The sequence below is a fragment of the Nomascus leucogenys genome, chromosome 1a (assembly GCF_006542625.1).
Source record: "Nomascus leucogenys isolate Asia chromosome 1a, Asia_NLE_v1, whole genome shotgun sequence".
NCBI lineage: Eukaryota > Metazoa > Chordata > Mammalia > Primates > Hylobatidae > Nomascus > Nomascus leucogenys.
In genome coordinates, this window is record NC_044381.1 from 15,544,572 (window position 1) to 15,566,791 (window position 22,220).

Here is a 22,220-nt window from a genome sequence, read left to right on the forward strand (position 1 = left end):
AAACGAACATTTTCTGTACATCTAACCTGTGTTCACACTGTCATTTGCTTTGGGCAAGTCATATACTGGGTAAGACATTATCGTTACTTTTCAGGAACTCAAAAAGCAGACCAGTTGCTTCTTAGGAGCTAGTTGGTGATCAGTAAGCTTTGAAAATTAATAATATAATTACCTTAGGAGCTTGCTTCAGGCATTTCTGTTATGATTTATAGACCTACCAAGTATGATGGTCAAACTGACCAAAAAGGCTAAGGAGAATCATAGGGTGAATGGAAGGTCTGTGTGGTAGTGTCAGGAACAAAGCAGAAAGTAATATCTGCCCTTTCTCCACTGTTTGAAATTCGTTATAATAACACAATCAGAAATACTTCCATATATGGTGCTCATGCTGGAAAAACGGAGGCTAGGCTGCAGCTGCTTCTTGTTTTTAATGGAAGTAACTATTATGACTGTTTGATTATGGGAGCCCACACTGAGGAGTGCCGACTCTCATGTTGCTTGCATTCCCTCACTGGTCACCATGCTGCTGCTTACCTGTGTGTTTGTATGTCACGGCCTCTGAGATAACATCTCTCTGAGAGAACTGATCCACTGTGACTCCAGCTCTCCTCACCACCCCATGCTGAGGTTCGCGAGCAATCACAAACATCAACTTCAAGTTATCGCTGTCCACATCAGTAGCAAAAATGTATTCAGAGGTGATGACCACCTCTCCTCCCTCTGAGCAATTCATGACAGGGATGAGATCAGCCTTTAAGACTGGTGGCTCATCGTTGACAGGGAATACCTAGGCAATGGAAAAAATGCATGTTTTCAGAAAAAGAAAGAAATGACAAATTCTTTGACAGGTAATCCATTGCTCATAGTCAGAATGACAGGCATTTTCATCTTACAGACACATGAAACAATAGCCGTGGAATTTGGCCAAGTAATCTGTGTCTTTTAACTTTTCCCATGTAAACCATCTTGCAAGGAATGCCCCACGTGACAGACATTTTAGGTAGGAATGGGAGAACGTGGTTATGGTTCAGGACTCAAAACTCTCATTTGTTTCTAGACAGAAAAAAATATAAATGTAATATAAGGCATTCTTCACCAAAGCCCCTATCCTCTTTCATTAAATTCACACGTATTCCAGAAGAATTCTGGTCCTTGTGGTCCATGGCATTTTCATTTACTGCATCAAAGTTATTTTTGTTTCAAATTACTTGGTGATTACAAAGCTTTCCTCCACCCTCAACTTCCTGCCACCCAGGAAGTTTCTCTGGACTTATAATAAGCAGCAGCTGCATTTCAAACAGTTTGAGTTAAATATGAAACTCCGTAACTATTCAATCAATGCCAGGTTTCATCTCGACAAAATGTTTTTCTCTCACTTTCACGAAAATAAAACTCCAAGTAAAAAGGAAAGAAAAGCAACATGGGATCACGCTGGCACTCTAAATTTAAAAAGATCGTGTAGAAATCTGGAAAAGCATATCTTCTAAAAGGGAGTGAGGACAACCCCCCACTGAGTTCACAGCCACAACTTGGTGTGTGCTGCAAGGCTGCCACGTCTGCCCTGTGAATCCTCTCAACCCTACACCTTCTTCCCTAATGCTCAGCCAAAGTGATCTTTTTAACGTGTGGACTTTAAGTCACTGCCTTTCGGAGACCTTCAGTGGCTGCCCATTGATTCTGCTAGGATTTCTCTGGCCTTATCCCATGCTATGGGGTGCCTTTGCCACTCCACTCCAGTTTTATCCCAACACACATTCCCCATCATCACAGGGTCTCTGCATCATCTCTCTCCCCACTGCCCATCTCTCTTCCCCCTGGAATTCTGTCCCCAACTCTTTGCTTGGTTAACTCCTCCTTCAGGTTACATGGGGATTCCTCAGGAAATCCTCCCTTAACTATTCAGCTAATTTAGGGGCTTCTATTATTTACTCTCTTTTAGCATCCTATTTACGTATAGAACCATCTAAATTTTAATCAATTAATTATCTTGGTGATAATCTGTCTAATGCCTGTCTTCATCCCTGGCCTGTGACCTATAGAAGAACAGTGACTTTGGTTGTCTTGTTCATCATCATATTCTAAATATCTGGCCTAAGGCTTGGCAAAGAAGGCACTTATTAAATATTTGCTGAATAAATGAATGAGTGAATGCGACTATGCATATATGTCCTGACTACCTTGTTATTTAAACAGGCTAAAACTCTAAAACAAATATACATGAAATTTAATGGATAGAGGAATGGGTAACGAAAGCTCCAGGCTAGTTATTTAATTAAAGATTTTTAAAGCCTATAATATTCTCTACTTTTCTATTGGCTTATTAAGAAAAAAGCACCTTTGTTCAAGTCCCCTGAGTGAATTCATTTAAGACCTTCTCCAGTATTGTTCCTGACTCTGAGGAATATCACCAACAAATTCAATGATGACCATCTTGCAGCAGTTCACAGGAGTCTCAGCTTTCAAATGAATAATAAAGTCCAAAGGCAATACAATTAAGAATATTCCTTCTGGGTAAAAAAAAATCACAAACACTTGTGTAAAAATTGGCTGTGCCTCTGTTTGGCTTTTAAAGACCATCCTCTTGTGTTTAAAAAGAAACAATAAACAGATTATTTTCCCAAAATGCACTGCCTATTGTCATGGATGGAAGATAGGGTTGGGGTTTTTTCCCCACAAATTTGCTTTTCAGACAAAAAAATTAACTCAGAAAGCTTTGTCTCTCTGTAAGTCTGCCAACAAAGAAAACTGTCCTTTTTGAAGCTGCAATAACATACTGCTCTTTATTCAGACCCCAAAGGCCATTATGAAGACTAAGTGGGAAAATGAAAGGAAGAGATTGCCTTGTTCCTGGCATAGAGAGGGGCACAGGAACTACTGGCCAGTATGATCATTATAATCACCTAGTGATGTAGAAGTGTGGCAGGGTGAGGAGGAAAGAACACTGACCTAGGTAACAAAGAGTGGAGATGCCAGCCCAAGTCTACACTGTCTAGTCAACGATTTTGGGCAAGTCATTGAACCTTCCTGTACCTAAATATCCTTAGCTATAAAATGGGGATAACTCCTTCACTGCTTCTTAAAATTATAGATGTGAACATTCTTTATTAGTCACTAAAATATCTTACAAAGACATTATTACCAATATAGTAATGATTTCATATCACAAAGATCTGAAAAATTCCAACAGAAAGAAAAATAATCTAGTACAATGAAAATAATTAGTGGCTCTTCAGGGAACATGGTATATTTTTCTTCAGACCTTCTTTTGTCACCAACTATAAATACCTGCAAACCCTCTGAGTTATGCTCTTGGACTTGCATGCCACTAAACAAAGAAATTCAGGGGGTTCCTGTAAGTCCCTTGGGCATGCACTCAAATTTTTTTTTTTTTTGAGTCAGAGTCTCGCTCTGTTGCCCAGGCTGGAGTGCAGTGGCGCAATCTCGGCTCACTGCAACCTCTGCCTCCCAGGTTCAAGCGATTCTCCTGCCTCAGCCTCCCAAGTAGCTGGGACTACAGGTGCAAGCCACTATGCCCAGATAATTTTTGTATTTTTAATAGAGACAGGGTTTTGCCATTTTGGGCAGGGTGGTCTTGAACTCCTGACCTCAAGTGATCAGCCTGCTTTGGTATCCCAAAGTGCTGGGATTACAGGTGTGAGCCAACCTCCCAGGTCTGCACTCAAATTTTATGTGCAGATTTTCCATTTGTCAAGAGGGGGAAATATGATCAAATCCTCATGCTAGGACTATATGGTACAGGAACTCACAAAGAGTCACCACACACACATATACATGGCTTTATCTGTAAATAGGAAAACCCCAGTGATACTAGCCTAATCTGCCCCACTGCTAAATAAATATTTCTGAGTTTTATAGTTCAAAGATATTAGAAATAATTTATACATAGAATAAATTACTTTTTAAATTAAATATCTATGTTTGAAGTCAGAGTAATTCTACCTCTAAATAGATTAGAGAGAGACAATAGCATAGTACTACTACTTCATCATTATAACTTTGGTTTCTATTGGCAGGCCTGAGACATACAAGGATCGAAGCAGGTATCCTCTCACTTTGGAGGCCGTAGGTTTCAAGTTCTGTCAGGACCTGAGAGCTTTCCAACAAGATGCTCTATGTCTGTATGATTGCTATGATTTTAATGTGCCCCCAAAAAAGGATGCATTGAAAACTTGCAAGTGTTGGGAGGTGGGAGGTCTATAGGTCATGGGGGCTCCACCTTCATGAATGGATTAATGCTGATCATAAAAGGCTCATAGTTCAGTGTCTGGCTCCCTCTTGCTCTTTTTTTGCCCTTCCATCATAGGGTGATGCAGCAAGAAGGCCCTCACTGGATGCAGCTACCCAATCTTAGACTTCCCAGCCTCCAGAGTCCTGAGCCAAATAAATTTCTGTTCATTATAAATTACCCAGTCTGTAGTACTGTGTTACGGCAGCACAAAACAGACTAAGACAATAACCCAGGGAAGAAACTTTCTACCCACCTCAACATGTAGAACAAATTCTGCAGAATTTGTGCCATCGGTGACCTCCAAGAGTATGTCATCCTGAAGAACTTCAGATCCATCGTGGTGATACCTGTGGGGATATATGTCACCAATCTCTTAGGAACAGTGTGAGAGTAAATTGAGATGCATGACACATGAGCTCTTCCAAGCCTTTGGTCATGTGTTCACTAAATAAATAAATAGCAACAACAACAACAAAAACCCAGCATAATCCTGAAGTCTCATATTTAACTACTCATACATCCTTGAATGTAAAATTGCTCCACCCTGAAAAAATGTGTTATATGCATTTCTAATTAGTCCTCAAATTACACAGCAGCCCTTTAAATGCCACTGTGACAACAGGAACCATTTGGTATAGGTCTGTCTGCTTGCAGAATATACTGACTAGAGCCAGGAGAACCCTCAGACAGAGCAGTAGATGAGGAAAAGTGGGACACTGTGGATTTGATTTTTTTTCTCCCCTTTTCTACTTCTTTTTTTTTTATGCTTCAAGTTTTAGGGTACATGTGCACAATGTGCAGGTTTGTTACATATGTATACATGTGCCATGTTGGTGTGCTGCACCCATTAACTCGTCATTTAGCATTAGGTATCTCTCCTCATGCTATCCCTCCCCCCTCCCCCCACCCCACAACAGTCCCCGGAGTGTGATGTTCCCCTTCCTGTGTCCATGTGATCTCATTGTTCAATTCCCACCTATGAGTGAGAACATGCAGTGTTTGGTTTTTTGTCCTTGCCATAGTTTACTGAGAATGATGATTTCCAGTTTCATCCGTGTCCCTACAAAGGACATGAACTCATCATTTTTATGGCTGCATAGTATTCCATGGTGTATATGTGCCACATCTTCTTAACCCAGTCTATTGTTGTTGGACATTTGGGTTGGTTCCAAGTCTTTGCTGTTGTGAATAGTGCCGCAATAAACATGTGTGTGCATGTGTCTTTATAGCAGCATGATTTATAGTCCTTTGGGTATATACATAGTAATGGGATGGCTGGGTCAAATGGTATTTTTAGTTCTAGATCCCTGAGGAATCGCCACACTGACTTCCACAATGGTTGAACTAGTTTACAGTCCCACCAACAGTGTAAAAGTGTTCCTATTTCTCCACATCTTCTCCAGCACCATTTGTTTCCTGACTTTTGAATGACGGCCATTCTAACTGGTGTGAGATGGTATCTCATTGTGGTTTTGATTTGCATTTCTCTGATGGCCAGTGATGATGAGCATTTTTTCATGTGTTTTTTGGCTGCATAAATGTCTTCTTTTGAGAAGTGTCTGTTCATGTCCTTCGCCCACTTTTTGATGAGGTTGTTTGTTTTTTTCTTGTAAATTTGTTTGAGTTGATTGTAGATTCTGGATATTAGACCTTTGTCAGATGAGTAGGTTGCGAAAATTTTCTCCCATTTTGTAGGTTGCCTGTTCACTCTGATGGTAGTTTCTTTTGCTGTGCAGAAGCTCTTTAGTTTAATTAGATCCCATTTGTCAATTTTGGCTTTTGTTGCCATTGCTTTTGGTGTTTTAGACATGAAGTCCTTGCCCATGCCTACGTCCTGAATGGTAATGCCTAGGTTTTCTTCTAGAGTTTTTATGGTTTTAGGTTTAACATGTAAGTCTTTAATCCATCTTGAATTAATTTTTGTATAAGGTGTAAGGAAGGGATCCCATTTCAGCTTTCTACATATGGCTAGCCAGTTTTCCCAGCACTATTTATTAAATAGGGAATCCTTTCCCCATTGCTTGTTTTTGTCAGGTTTGTCAAAGATTAGATAGTTGTAGATATGTGGCGTTATTTCTGAGGGCTCTGTTCTGTTCCATTGATCTATATCTCTGTTTTGGTACCAGTACCATGCTGTTTTGGTTACTGTAGCCTTGTAGTATAGTTTGAAGTCAGGTAGCGTGATGCCTCCAGCTTTGTTCTTTTGGCTTAGGATTGACTTGGCGATGCGGGCTCTTTTTTGGTTCCATATGAACTTTAAAGTAGTTTTTTCCAATTCTGTGAAGAAAGTCATTGGTAGCTTGATGGGGATGGCATTTAGATCCAGAGCACAGGCGGAAGGATTAGCCATAGAAGTAGAAAAGGTGGGGGGGAGGGGATTCAATGCCATCCCCTTTTCTACTTCTAAGGCTAATCTTTCTGCCCGTGCTCTGGATCTATTCAGCTTTTCCCTAAAACCTTCATCAATGAATTATGTATTGCCTCTTTCCTGTCATTTTTCCTCTTCCATTGACTAGCTATCTTCCTCTCAATCTATATAAATTCTTAAATCTCTTAGACTTAAAAAATACTTTTCCTTTATCTAGCCTTGGCCCTATCTTCCACTAATTCTCAGCCACATTTCTTAAAGGCATTGTCTAATTCTAGGCTCTCCACATACTCTCCAGCCCATTGCAGTGATGCCTGGAAAGTTCTAAGGAGCTGCTGAAGTGAATTGAGCCAAATTTTAAACATATCAATGAGTCCTAGGAATGGAAAATAAAAGTTGTATTAAAAAATTATATAATATATTGAACATGTATAATCTTTAACTATGGGGAAAAAATCAGAGCTGAAAGGCATTTTACTGAGGACTAGTTTCACCCATAGGCGGGGTAGGAACTGAGGTTGGGGATTCCCTTCCTATGGTGGGGAAGTCCCACATCCTCCCCACCCTCCATGATCCTCTCATGCACTACCCGCTTTGCTTTATTTTGCAATGCTCCCTGCAATTTTCATCAAAACTATATTGGTGAGTGATAATTCTTTTTTACTAATTCTATTTTACTATGCTAAAATCCCTAAAAGGATCAAATGGCCCTAAGAGTACACATCCAAAGGATGACTGGAGTCAAGCAGATATTCTTTCAAAATCTGACCCCTCCATATACTAGGTGAATGAACTTAGGCAAATTCCTCAACCTCTTTGTGCTTAGTTCTTCAATTAAAATATGAGAATGGATACCTTGTCAGACTTGATTACTATGAAGATTAATTTAAAAAAAACCATAATTGTAAGCCTCTGACAGTATGCTTGAACAGATAGTTCTAGCAAATATTGGTACTGTTTTTCCTATCCATCATTCACTCCCTGGCAAGAATTACCTAAACAGGGCTCTCTATCTAACAGATAGCTGAGAGCTGGAATGTCAAAAAAAATTTTTTTAACAAGGATAGGAGTGCAGGTGAAAAGATCAAGATATCGTGGACTGTAAATCAATGGTGGAACTAAACTGTCAGGATTAAACTCGTCTTCTTGTGTACAAACCTTAGTTTCTGGTCAACTGTCTAGTCAAGTGCAGAGCTAAGCATTTGATGTATAATATCTCCTATCATACTTTATCTAAAGGGCTAACATTCCCATTTATAGCTTGAATTTACAAGTGAGAAGTGAGTGTGTGGGTCTACCCGACCATTGCTTTTGAATAGCTTGTATTGTTTTCCAGAGAAGTTGTTTCACTGGATTTTGTAGGAAAGTTTCTACAGAACTGCATTAGGTAGAGGCAATGAAAGACCTTAAGGTAAGGCAGCTTCTCTAGGACCATGAGGCCAGGGATTGTGCCATCCCTGTTGGAGACTCAAGTATTAGTTTACGCCATACCTACTCAGCTCACCCTGCTTGTTTGCCTGCAGATCCCTGCCCTAGTAGAACGGAATAAGGTTACATTAAGGACATTGATCAACAGAGTTCTATCCCAGAGTTTCTGGGTTATGAAATTTGCTTCTCCGGGACACAAGTTCAATTATGTACATCAGCCTCACAGATTATTTCAGTCTCTCTTTATCTAGTTTGACTATTACCTCTTGTGATATGTGCAGTTACCGCCAATTTAATATTCATGGCAATTAAATTTTTATTGTTCAAATATCCATAAAGTTATTTCCACTGGTATAGCAAGCCAGATGGAAATAAAATGTCTGGAGGGAAAGGAAAAAATTGATTATTTGTAATTTTCAACTGACCCGTTGAGTGTGTTAAGTGGCACGTTGGTATCCTTGAAGAAATTGGACAAACTTCTTTCTCTTACTCTGCCTCACAACTGATCTAGATAAGAAACTAAAGCATGTAAATAAAAAAGCCATGAAATGTTCTAACCTAACTTTTAAGGTATGGAGATCGCCCCAAGAAAATGTGCCCCCTGAATTTAGAGGAAATCCATTCAGGTCCACCCTTCCATGCAGAGGCAGTCCCCGCAGGGAGAGATCAATATTGTCCAGCTTGGTATCTGCATCAGAAATCAGAATGTGCTCTGTGCTGATGACGCTTTGACCTCCCTCAGTCACTTTCAGAGGGTTGGTGAACACCTAGAAAGAAGAAAGGAAGGAAACATTCAAAGCCTTTTTCCATGACCCCTGAAGACAGAGCTCATTACATCACTGTGAAACTTCCAGTATTATCTTCACATGCCAACTAATTTTTCAAGAATGTGGTAAGAGGATAAGTTCATAGCTAGACATTTTGACTGAAAATTTTTTTTTACTATTTCTAATTCTAAGCATTAATGTGTTACAAGGAAACAAGGCAGATCTCTAAGATTGAAAGTATCTACTTTTCATTTATTGCATAGCCTGTATAGTAGAATTGGCAATCATTACTATCTATGCTGCTAAACTGAGGAAATAATAATTTTCCTCCTCAGGTCCATTCCCAACACTGTTCAATACACATACAGCTTAGTCTAAAAAATACACAAAATCTATGTCAAATTCCCCTGAAGGAAAGGTTTCATCTACTTTTCATCCTAAAAATTCTTAAAGGCTTGGGAAATGGATTGGAGCTTTAGAACTTCAGTCATAGTGAATATTTTAGAAATGGAAGTAGTGTGGCAAAACTGAAGATTCCAGAGGAAATAGATTTATTCAAACATTAGACTTAAATATTAAAGCCACGAAGATAATTTGCTGTAATAGAAAAACTCACTGCTCAACTAATAATTCATTTGTAAGTAAAAAGCAAGTTGAATGCCTTGGGATATTTTATCACCCCATCGGGAGGGAGCAATAAGTGTTCTATGGCCAAATAAGTCTAGAAAAAAGTTACATAAAATATCCTCACCATGGAGGTTTATAAGGGACATAAGCATATCCAAGGCTCTGAGATCCTGCAGGAGGAAAGCCTGCTAACTTTGTTTAACCTATCATTACCCCCACACTTGTATTGCTACGCAGAAGTGAAAGCAAGCAGATACAGTGGGGTACCAAATCACGGGCTCTGAGGACCCCTCCCAAGTGGTCTAGGGTAAGGTGCCCTGCCCATGGGAGGATGCAGCAGTTCTCCTAGGAAGCACCTACTCTTCTCAGAGCAGCTACTGGTCCCAGCAGGGAGGATGTTCCCTGAAGAAAGAGCTGGTAAAGGAGGATGACAACAAATTGGCAGAGGAAAGGGAAGGAAGCAAGTGAAGCTGCAGCCTCTGCTCAAGAGCCTGCTGTGTCCTTCTGCACACCACAGCACAGTGCTGGTAGCAACTCCAGGCCACAGCCACCTGGGGCATTCGTGGTGCCACAAGGGCAGCCCCTTGCATCATGGAAATTATGAGACCTACAATTCTGAGACCACTGCCTTCTATTCTTTAATCAACTACCACCACAAAAACATAGACTTCTCTCCCTACAACTACCCCCACCCTGACCTCTCCCAAGTGTCTCACTTTCACTTTGCTAAACCTATATTTTCACTGTTTGTAGAAGAAAGAAAGAGAGGGAGCTCTTACTCAGAGAGGAGTGCTGTCTTTGAACAAAGGTCCATGCTTGCCAACCTCATTTTTCTGAGCTGTATGGAATTAGTATCCCAATATGGAATCTTCAATTTCCAATGTTTCAAGGAATATACTTTGCTACATTAGATGATTTTTTAAATATATATTTTAGGGCAACTTTCAAAAAAATAAAAGCATAAGGCTAATTTCCCCCCACTCATTAGTCATTAGCTTTTTAGTTCTTGCCCAAATCCAGTGCTCAGGTTTCTGGGACTCAGGTTAGCATGGTGTCAACATCCTCCCGTGGTTATCACTCAGCCAGCTCTCTGCAGGAATTCTACATCAGGGATCAACTCCTGTGGTGGTTCTCACTGAAGCTGCTAATTTAATTTTGTTTCTAATATCCTCAGTTTTTTGAGGGACTATTTGATTTGACCCATATACTGTAAAAAGTAAAAATTAAAAAAAAGGGAAGCTACCCTGCCATTCTTTCCTCAACTCCTCAAAACTATTCAGTGAAGTTAACTTTTTCCTTTACACTTTTTAGTTTCCTTCTCAGATCATCATTCTCCAGCAAGAGGCTTGAATTACTTTGCATAAAGGAGCATTTCTCCATGATTGTTCTAGAGAAAGCTTTGGCTTCTTTAGTGCTAGGCTATTTCATGGCCTGTATCTCATACACAGAAAAGAATGGTCTGAATAAAATCTAATCAAGTTAACTCCATAGGTATTCTAAACTATTTCACCACCGGGAATATGATCTGGTCCCTGATAGGAAAGGTGTCAAAGAATGGAGTTAGTTTAAAATCCTCCATGTGAGTCCTTTGGCAGGTTTTCTACCAAAGGTGGCAGGTCCACAGGTGTGGGAGGTCAGGCCAGTGATAGAAATAAGTGTAGTACATTGGGTGGGGGCTTAGATGGGCTGGAGAGCACGCCCTATGCAATGGCTGCTGTGGGGTGTGTGGGTTAAATTTTATTAGAGCTGCCAGAGTTTCAAGGGAAGCTAGGAATCAGCCTTGATAGAAAATCTTCTGATCTTTAAATGTTGGCAATTCATTATTTTCATATATTGTTTTGACCTATTGATGTGGTTTGGCCGTGTCCCCACCCAAATCTCACCTTGAATTGTAGTAATCCCCATGTGTCAAGGACGGGGCCAGGTGGAGATAACTAAATCATGGGGGCAGTTTCTCCCATTCACTACTCTCATGGTAGTGAATACATCTCACAAGATCTGATGGTTTTATACATGAGAGTTCCCTGCACAAGTTCTCTTGCCTACCACCATGTAAGGCATGACTTTGCTCCTCATCCCTCTTCTGCCGTGGTTGTGAGGCTTCCCTAGCCATGTGAAACTGTGAATTTGTTAAACCCCTTTCCTTTGTAAATTACCCAGTCTCCGGTATGTCTTTATTAGCAGCATGAGAACAGACTAATACATCCATCAAAACTTCTGCAGGTTGGGCAGCCCTTTTAGTCCCTCAGGGTAAGACCTCTGCCCCACAACCTTGGGCAGGTATAGAGATAATGAGGTGTCAGGAAAGAGAACACCAGTGCAGGCTATAGTCCAAGTAGGCACCCGGGAAGGTGACCTCTTTCCTTAAGGATGACGCATGTGTAGGCTCAGGTCCCTTCTGGTTCATAATGAATGGGTAATGCTATTTTGTCTTCCTGCTTTTAAGGGAAATAATAAGAATAATAATGACCATACTAATTAAGCCTAGCATTCTGAAGGTGGGCAGGGGAACCAGGTAGGTATGGGACAAACTCTCAATGCAAATCCCAGCTTCACAGAAAAAATGCACAAGGTAGCAATGCCTTTGTAATTCGGTTTTAATGAAAGACCCAAGTGCTTTAAGGCTTACACAAACACTGGGCAGTGGGGCAAAGTACGACAGAAGGGTCCATCTTGATTCATTTTGGAAAATTAAAGAGCTTCTTTAGATTACACAGCAGCATAGTTGGGCTGCGGTGAGGGTAAATAAGCCCTTCTAGTGGCTAAGAGACGCATAATTTAATCCCCTTCTCTTGATCAACATGCGAAACTCAGCAGAAAGAAGAGGAAGTGAAAAAGAATTTGATAAAGCTTTGAAAATAATGTTAAATTTAGTAACTGAAAAATCTCACCTTTTACATAGAAAGTCCCATGGGAGGTAAAAGACTCCTTACCCCTGCTTTTTTTTTTCTTTTTTTTTTTTACTACACCATAGATGGAAATTTCTTTTGTAAGTTTAAAAAACTAGCCTAAAGGAAAGTTACCATTTCCAGTAGGTCTTCAAGTCTCTCCTTTCTTTTCCTCATTTTCATCCTCTGTATAGAACATTGTACATACCTCAGGAACTTGATTGTCCACTGGGAGGATTGTAATGTTAAAGCAGATTCCATGCAAAGTGCCGCCATGTTGGTTACTGACAGAAAATGTGAACTGGACATGTCTGCAATGGGGACCAATGTCTTGCATGGGGGGCATGTAGGCCACTTTCATATAGTTCACAGCATGCTGCAAAGTAAGTTGAGATGGATATGTGGGTGTTGATTTGCAAGGATGAAAAGCTTTTAGAGGTCCAAAAGAACCATCATGTTAATTGATATTGAACATTGTAAATGCCACCATCATCACTTTGAAGATTACCAAAAGCTCTATTTTTATTTCAATGGCAAAAACTGCAATAACTTTTGCACCAAACTAATAGGAGCAATGAAGAATTCTCCTACAGGGTTTCAGAAGGAGCATGGCCCTGCCAACGCCTTGATTTAAGACTTCTAGCCACCAGGACTATGAGAAAATAAAGCTCATAGTCCTTTATGTCCTGGTGGTTTATTTTAAACCACCCAGTTCATGGTATATTGCTGTCAGCCCTTGGAAACTAATACAGTAAGATACTGAATAAACTGAATGTTGTGGAATAAAAACGTATACACCAGATACCCAAACTAGAGTCCTGCTGATGGCAAAACAATACAAAAGTCTGTTTTCAGTAAAATTACTGAAAAGGTTGTGAAACCATATTCAACTTGATCAAGTACTTTGAAATAGATGCCACACACTTAATGGAAACATACAATCAGCAAGTGTAAAGATATCAAGCCTTCGTGGATGTCAAAGACCAATATTCTCAGGCACAATACTGGGCATGCCGTACCTTCTAAGGGCACACTTGCATCATGTTTGTCAGCATTTTAGCATATCCTCATACCTGAGTGAATGACCTCAGCTCCAGGGCCGTAGGATTCTTAACTACTTTTGGTATGCTGTCCACCATAAATAACTTCCCAGCATCCAAGTGTCTAAAGAGAAATACAGAGGAGCACATCAGCTCATTTTTAGGTAAGAAAAATGAAATCAAATAGCCCACAATCAAAAACTGAAAGACCCCACTGTGAGAAGAAATTGGATGCTCTATCTTTATATTCTCTCTTTATGTTGGGAGATTCTAGCATTAAGTCCAGTTTCATCAATGTCATCCTTGTCATGACTGCAAAAGGTATGTACAGAATCTTTTGCTTGGCATCGTGTAAGGGAATTGTTACACTCATGTTAAAAATGGTTTCCTGCTCTCATGCATACGATACTAGCGTAATGTATATTCATGCCATTTTTCTGGATTGAGATCATAGAATGTAACGATTTCATGGCAGTAATATGCAAAACTAACGTTAGGAAGATCTCAGTAAATTGTACTAAAAGAAAAATAAGCATTGTCTTCCAAAAAGGGGATTAAAGACTGTTTTAAGCCTACCAATGCTGAAGACACTACAAGCTGCAGATCACTTACCAACTAATACAGCTTTCAAAGGGAGATAGGAAGTTGTTTGAGAAAAAAGTAAATGCTTAATTGAGTATAATTTCATGCCTGACCAATGGAGCAAGTGAACCACAGTACTATATATATATTGCTATATACTGACACTTTCAACTTTGCAATCCTAGAACTAGTAGCCCAAATGGTGACTTTTCAGATACCTGTGGCTGAAGGAGAAAAATGGAGGAGTAGTTATTGTGTAGACCAGCTCCCTGTCATATGATTCTGTATCTATAAAATGTAGCTGTTTCTTAGTTATATAGGCCACCTCAGTTTCCTTGACAACCAAATGCCGAGAAACTCCAGGAGCCTCTTTTGGAAGCTGGTCATCCACTGGAGTGATATGGATTGTTGCCACCTGGAATAAAAATGTCCGTACCATTAATTTGAAATACCAAAAAAAAACAAAGAAAATGCCCCACAATCACCTAGTCACAGTTAAGATAATTTCAAAAACCGTCATTTATAATATACTTCTGTCAAGTGATTCAGTAGCTATTAAGAATATGAGCCAAAAATGGAAATCCTCTACTCATTTAATATTATATTTTAAGAATATAATTATCACAGGCCAGGTGCAGGGGGTCACCCCTGTAATCCCAGCACTTTGGGAGGCCGAGGTGGGTGGACCACCTGAAGTCAGGAGTTCGAGACCAGCCTGGCCAACATAGTGAAACCCCGTCTCTACGAAAAATACAAAAATTAGTTGGGTGTAGTGGTGGGTGCCTGTAATCCCAGCTACTCGGGAGGCTGAGGCAGGAGAATCGCTTGAATCCTGGAGGAGGAGGTTGCAGTGGGCCGAGATCACGCCATTGCACTCCAGCCTGGATGACAAGAATGAGACTCCATTTAAAAAAAAAATATATATATATATATATATATATATATATATATCTCACAATTATGGTAAATCCAGTCATGAGTGCTACAGAATGGGCATATAAAACACAAAATATGTTCCTGGTTTTATTTTTACATCTCTCTTCTACCAACAACCTGTGCTTTCTTTGATACTTCCCTATATTCAGTCATCAATCTTAGAAACCTTGACATGAATTTTGGTTCCTCCTTCTCCACCCACATATAACACATCACCAAGTCCCAGAGTTTCTACTTATAAAATTTCCTATGCAGTGACCATACTCCACATCCCACGCGCAAGTGTCATTCCCATTGCTACTGGCCTAACTTTCATAATTTCATCCTTACATTATTGCAACAGCTGCCTGTTAGCCCTAAATCCAAGAGCTAATCTAGACTTTTCATACCTCTAGTGTTATCTTCAAAAAAAGTACAAATCAAATAAGTTAATTTACCCCTTCAAAAATCTTAAAACAACTGCTCAGAAAGTGTGGAATTATTTATAGAATATCCAAACTCCTTAGCATGGCATCCAAGACTTTCAATATACACTCTGTTTCTCAACCTTATCTTTTTTTTTTGAGGAGTCTCGCACTGTCACCCAGGCTGGAGTGCAGTGGTGCAATCTCAGCTCACTGCAAGCTCCACCTCCCAGGTTCAAACCATTCTCCTGCCTCAGCCTCCTGAGCAGCTGGGGCTACAGGCTTCCACCATCACACCCGGCTAATTTTTGTATTTTTAGTAGAGATGGGGTTTCACCATGTTGGCCAGTCTGGTCTCGAACTCCTGACTTCAAGTGATCCGCCCTCTTTGGCCTCCCAAAGTGCTGGGATTACAGGTGTGAGCCACCACCCAGCCACCTTTCAACATTTTTTACTACCTTTTAACAACAATCCAACACTGTAATTATACACAATGGACTGACGATGTACTGGTCCTTGACCACAATTCTAGAATGCTTTTCTCCTGTTTTATCCAGCAACCTGAGTCTTTCTCGCCCTTAATGGCTCTTCTTAGATCTTTCTCCAATTTCTCAATTGGAATTGTTCCTGAATTTTACTTATCCCTTGGTATGGTTTGAATGTTTGTATTTTCTCTGGAATTTATGTTGAAACTTAAGTCCCAATACAAGATTAGTAAAAGGCAGGGCCATTAGTAGTGATTGGACCATGAGGTTGAATTCATGAGTGTCTAATTACCCTCATGAATGAACTCATGCCTTATAAAAGGGCTCAAGGGAGTGAATTAATCTTCTATCCCTTTTGCTGTGTAAGGACACAGCATTTGTTCCCTCTGGAGTATACAGCAACAAGGCACCATCTTGAAAGCAGAGAGCAGCCCTCATCAGACACAAAACATGCTGGCAACTTGGTCTTGGACTTCCCGGCTGCCAGAACTGTGAGAAATAAATTTCTATTATTTATACATTACCCAGTCTCAGGTATTTTGCCATAGCAGCACAAATGGACTAAGACAGAGATAGGTACTGAAATACCTGAAAATGTGGAAGTGGCTTTAGAACTGGGTAATAGGTACAGACTGGAAGAATTTGGAGAAGTGGGCTAGAAAAAGCCTATACTGCTGTGAACAGATCATAGAGGGCAATTCTGGTGAGGGCTCAGAAGAGATGTGCTATAGACAGAGCTTCAATCTTCTTAGAGATTACCTAAGTGGTCGTAATCAGAACATTGGTAGACATACAAACAGTAAAGGCCCTTCTGATAAGGTCTTAGGTAGAAATGAGCAATATCTTATTGGAAACTGGAAGAAAGATCTTCTTGTTATAAAGTGGCAAAGAACTTGGCTAAATGGTGCCTGTGTTCTGACACGTTATGTAAGGCAGAACTGAGCAGGGTTGAGGTAGGATATGTGGTGGAAGAAATAACTAAGCAAAGAGTTGAGCACGTTGCATGGCTTTTCTTGACTTCTTATAGTAAAATACTAGAAGAGAGAAATGAACTAAAGCCAGAATTTTTTGTCAAAGGGGAAGCAGAACTTAAAAGATTTGAAAAATTCTCAGCCTGACCATATAAAGAATAAAAAAGCATCTTCAGGAGAGGCCACAAAAGGTGTGACCAAGTGCCTATATGATAAAGAGATTAGTATGAATAGAAAGAAACCAGTTGCTATTTATCAAGACAATGGAAAAATGACCCTGAAGGTATTTTAGACATCAGGCCACCATTCCCATCACAGGTTCAGAATGCCAGGGCCTTGAGGACAGAATGGTCTCAAGGGAGGGACCTGTGGGGTCTCTGTCCAGCACTGCCTCAAATCTCTGCTCCCTGCATTCTGATGCAGTCCTTGGCCATCCCAGCTGTGGCCCAAGCAGGCCTAGGAACCACCTGAGCCACCACTCTGGAGAACACAAGAAGTAGGCCTTGGCACAAATACCAACTCTGCTTGTGTGCAGAGTGCAAGAGCTGTGAAAACACAGCTGCCTCCACTTAGATTTCAAGAGATGCCTCAGAAAGCCTTAGGACTCCGGCAGAGAGTTGCCTCAGGTGCAAGGCTGCTGCAGACAGTACCCACTAGGGCAATGCCCAGCAGAGCCATGGGGTCAGGGCCACCCTAGAGACCACCAATGTGCAACGCCACCTAGGAAAGCCTCAGGCACCTGACGCCAACCTCTGACAGCTGTTGCATGGGCTGTACCCAGAAAAGCCATAAAGGTGGAATTGCCTGGGGCCTTGGGGGCCCAACCGTAGCCTCAGCATGTCCAGAAGGCAGGACACAGAGTCAAAGAAGATTATTCACAAGCCTCAAGACTTAATATTGTTTGCCCTGTTGAGTTTTGGATCCTTTCTTCTTTCCTATTTCTCCCTTTTGGAAGAGGACTGTCTATCCTATACCTGTCCCACCATTGTACTTTAGAAGCATATAACTTGTTTGATTTTATGTGCTCACAGCTGGAGGGGAAATTTGTTTCAGGATGAATTGTACCAAAAGTCTCACCCATACCTGATTTAGTACATAAGTATGTACTAAATGAGATGTTAGACTTCATTTTTTTGCACTGATGCTGAAACGAGTTAAGACTTTGGGGGCTGTTGAGATGGAATTAGTGTATTTTGTATGGGAGAAGAACATAAATTGGTGGGGGTGGGGGTGGGGGGTGCCGGGGTAGAATATTATGGCTTATTTATGTATAAATTTATTTATGGAAATAAATTTCTATTATTTCTAAATAAGTCATTTATCCTGTTATAGCAGATTAAACAAACTTAGACATCCCTCAACTAGCATACTTATTCTATTGTTTTGTATTGTTAGTTTACAAATGAGTCTCTCTCCCAGACTGAAAGTTCCATGAGGCCAGCATTACAATATGGTGTAAACCACATGGAATTTGACGGTACAGTTACAGTCCTGAATATACCACTTACTAGCAGCTATTTAACCTTGAAGAAGTTACTTAAGCTTTTAGTGTCATTTTTCTTATTAGTAAGTTGAACATAATACTAACAACCTCACAGAGCTGTTATAAGGATCAAATATTACTATGTGGGTAAAATGTCTGGCACATAGTAGGTGCCCAATAAATATTACATTCATCTCTGTATCTCCACAACATCTAGCACAATTTTTTTGTAGGTAGGAGGCACTTTATTAATGTTCGCAAACTGAGTAAGTCAGGTCCTGCTTGAGATTTTAAGTCTTAAAACTACACTTACAGGTTGGTATCATGCTAGAGGGTAAGGAGGACTTGCCAAACAGCTTTTATCATAACATTTCTTTTATAATAATCCATCATAGGTTGTGGAAAAGCTATTCATTACTGTCTGAAAATGGTGCTTTGCCTGGCATCATGGGTCTTTTCCACAGCCTGCTCCATGAACTTTTTCTATCTTGGTTGCCATGACTGTCATCAAATAAAGTCTCTGATATGAACTGAATGTGTCTTCCAACAAGCATATGTTGGAAACTTCATCACCAATGCTACAGTGTTTGGAGGAGGGGCCTAATGGTGTTTAGGTCATGAGGGCTCCACTCTCATGAATGGGTTAGTGATCATTATAAAAGGGCTTGAGGCTGCAAGTTCGAGCTCTTGCTCTCTCTCATCCACATGATGTTTTCCGCTCTATTATGATGTCGTAAGAAGGCCCTCACAAAATGTAGTTCATTGATCTTGGACTTCCCAGCCTCTAGAACCATGAGCCAAATAAGTTTCTATTGTTTATAACCTACCCAGTCTGTAGTACTCTGGTGCGGAAGTACAAAATGGACTAAGACAGCTTCACTCACTCAACTTGCTTTTGAAAAACATTTCCAACTCTATTCTACTTGGTAGACAGCTTTATAGAGCTTAAGCCTTCAGAGATATTAATCCAGGAGAGAGTAATATTAGAAGAAAAAGGGAGAATAAAAATAAGGATAGATGAGAGATGCAGAAAGAGGACTAGAAAATGAGGAAAGAATGGAAGAAGGTGACACAAAAGCACATGGGTGAAGTGGAAGGGAGAAATGAAACATGATCAGACGAGAGAACAGGTACCTGGGGGGTGCACATTTACCACAAGTCAGAGAAGAGAGTGGGTGGGCAAAACTAACAGTGTAAGTAGTTCCTGGGGGTGACAAATAGCACTGGATAATTTCAAGGGAAGATGCAAAAGAAAGAGCTAGCAGAAATCAAAGAATCAGGGCAGAGAAAGGATTAAGAACCCATTCCCACAAGAAAGTCAGATACCAGCTGGTGGAGTATCATATTGTGAGCCTGAATATGAGGATCAAGACCAGGTTTCGTCATTTTGTATACTGATTTATCACTTTATATTCTGATTCCTTATAAGTCTGTAGCCATAAGCAGGCTGGAGGGACATGGGGGAAGCCAGCAAGCAAGAGCCCAGCAATTGATCTGAGCACTAGTTTTCTACTGTTTGCCTGAGATTGGGTGTTTAATAATGCTTTTGTTACAATCAAATTTCAGTGCATTGAGAACACTTTATTTCTCAATGGAGTTTGTTAAAATGGGACTTTTCTCACCCACAGAATAATAATTGTTTGAATATGCATAAATATGTAAAGACGTATCAACTTAGGCCATCATAAAGCATGTTAAAAAAATGTGCCCACCGGGAGACCCCCTCCTCTTTCAGCTTTGGAGCGCCCCTGCTCTGTTTCTGTACAGGGAAGCTTCTTCCTTCTGTCTTCTCCCTTCCTTCTTGCCTATTAAATGCTCCACTCCTTAAAACCACTCCACGTGTGTCCGTGTCGTTTTATCTAAACCAGCATGAGGGCCAAGAATCTTGGTGTTCCTTCACTCATCGAAGCCATATCACTTTGGTGCATTGGCCAGGAATCTGAGGAACAGCCTTCGTCAGAGTGGCAAGTGTGGGAACAAGCTTAAAATCTGTTCTGTCATTACGAGGCACTCTTCGCCTCTATATTAAAATAAATCAAATAAATCAACAGGCATCCGTCAACCTAGTATATACGCTTAGTGTTGGCTGCCGTACTCAAGTCACGGATATAAGGCTTGCTGGGCAGAACTTGGAGAACCCCCCATTACCCACAGGTATTGGGAATGTTGGTCATGCTTGAACTAGCTTCTCTTCACTGGTGACCTTGCCATCAGGTGAGGCTGGGAAAAGTTCTGAGGCAACTGATAATTTCTGGCCAGGTGTGATTCAAAGGCCTCTGGACCGGACGCAGCCTCCAACAGCCCATTCTGGGTGTTGGCAGAGAACCTCAACTATCCTGTTGCAAAACTCTTCTTCCCTTTCTATCCGCAGCCTCTTACTCTTTCTCTGCGTGAAATGTGCAAGGATTTTTACAGTCTAGGAACAGGGTTACAGTGAGGTTACTTGACACCACTTCTCTGGCCAGCACATGGTATTTCTAAGCCACCTAGTAGAAATCAGGCTCTAGGCCTCTTCTTTGAATGGAAAGTTTCTGCTTTTAACAATTAAGAGTAAAACGTCTTCTGCAGCCAAATTTTAATCTCGATATTGTCCCACTGGCAGGAAAATGGACATTTGGTTCCTACATTCCTTTAAGGCACCTATTTTGTCTCCTATTAAGACAGTACTTAATTAGGAAGGGGATTTTAAGTCTGGAAGTTAACCAGAACCTTTTTTCTATGGGTAAATGCTTTAGCCTGGGCTATTATAGCAGGATACAGAGTTCAATCTAGCATCCTCCCTCCCTTAAAGGGGCCTTGCCCAATTACATGATTTTTCTTGCAATCTATTTTTTGGAAGCCACACAGGCCACACAAGTCTAGGAGGTCAAAGGGAAACAAAAGGCAGAGAACTGATTGCTTGGGGACAGCGTGACTAAGGTCCAAACTCAGTTCCTCTGGCCCCATGGCTTGGAGGGTCACGCCTGCAGTCATGTGCGGCACATTTAAGTGGGTGCTGGGAATCCAAGAGCGATGGACAGAAAATAGTTGGGGGGACGCCCTCTACTGTTTTCGTCTCCATCCTGGATCACATACCGAAAGGAAGGAGACAAAAACGACGCTTTTATTCTCACTTCTCTTTCTAGATGGGTAACAGATCGTCTTCAACATGCACTCCCCTGGAACGTATTTTGAAGCACTGGGACTCCTTTGACCTTGAAACTTTGAAGAAAAAGGGGTTTATTTTCTTTTGCAGCCATATCGGGCAGGCCCAGGGAAAACAGTTTCCCAAAATTAAAAACGTAACTTTCAGGGAAGTCATCTGAGGGTCCCCCTTATTTGGGGCCCCTTCAAGTTCCCTTCTCCCATGGTATCTATATGGTCTTTTCATAAATTAAGCATTGAAATAAATGCATAGCAAGGAGGTGTTAAGACACTACTCTGTCCTTTAGTAAAAGGGTTATAAAAGGTTTGTAAAAATTTCATCTCATGGTCAAATTGATAAAATGGAATAATCTATAAGGTTTCACTTGAACAAATAAACTAATGTAAGGGTAAAATTTAGCTTTAAACAGGATTTTCATGTCATAGTAAAGACTAATAAAATGTTTTTGCCTTTGAGTCATCATTTTGGCAAAATAATTTATGGCAATCTGGAAATTATCCTTCCGGATGCCTGGATTTTGAATGGTTCAGAGGGCCCTGAAACATTCAGAAAAGAGGTAAACAGGATTATTTGACATGTTTAGTCACATGAGATTGCCAAAATGATGTCCAATCTTCTTTAAGTTATATTTTGGTGAACACTAATATATGTTCAAAAATCGTATGGGCTTTCTAAAATTCTAATGCCTAAGTACATGCTATCAATCATAATTAAGGGTAAAGTTATTGTAAACCACGAAGATAAATAAAGTTCTTTGCCAGTCATGTTTTTAACTGTAACTATCCTGGAAATGTTGCCATTCACAGACAATTGTTGTCTTGCTTTGCTCCTTCTCAAAAGATGGTTT

At 40.5% G+C, this 22,220-nt stretch overlaps 1 protein-coding gene across 1 annotated transcript in view; it reads right to left on the reverse strand.

Moving 5' to 3' along the window:
* FREM1 (FRAS1 related extracellular matrix 1) overlaps positions 1–22,220 on the reverse strand; it is a 173,986-nt gene that overhangs the window by 75,944 nt on the left and 75,822 nt on the right. Inside the window, exons 11-16 of the mRNA XM_004086992.3 lie at positions 14,168–14,364; positions 13,401–13,491; positions 12,536–12,703; positions 8,604–8,812; positions 4,503–4,596; positions 535–787 (exon numbers count right to left, since the gene is read on the reverse strand). Of these exons, the coding sequence (XP_004087040.2) occupies positions 535–787; positions 4,503–4,596; positions 8,604–8,812; positions 12,536–12,703; positions 13,401–13,491; positions 14,168–14,364 (1,012 nt within the window). The remainder of the gene's footprint in view (positions 1–534; positions 788–4,502; positions 4,597–8,603; positions 8,813–12,535; positions 12,704–13,400; positions 13,492–14,167; positions 14,365–22,220) is intronic.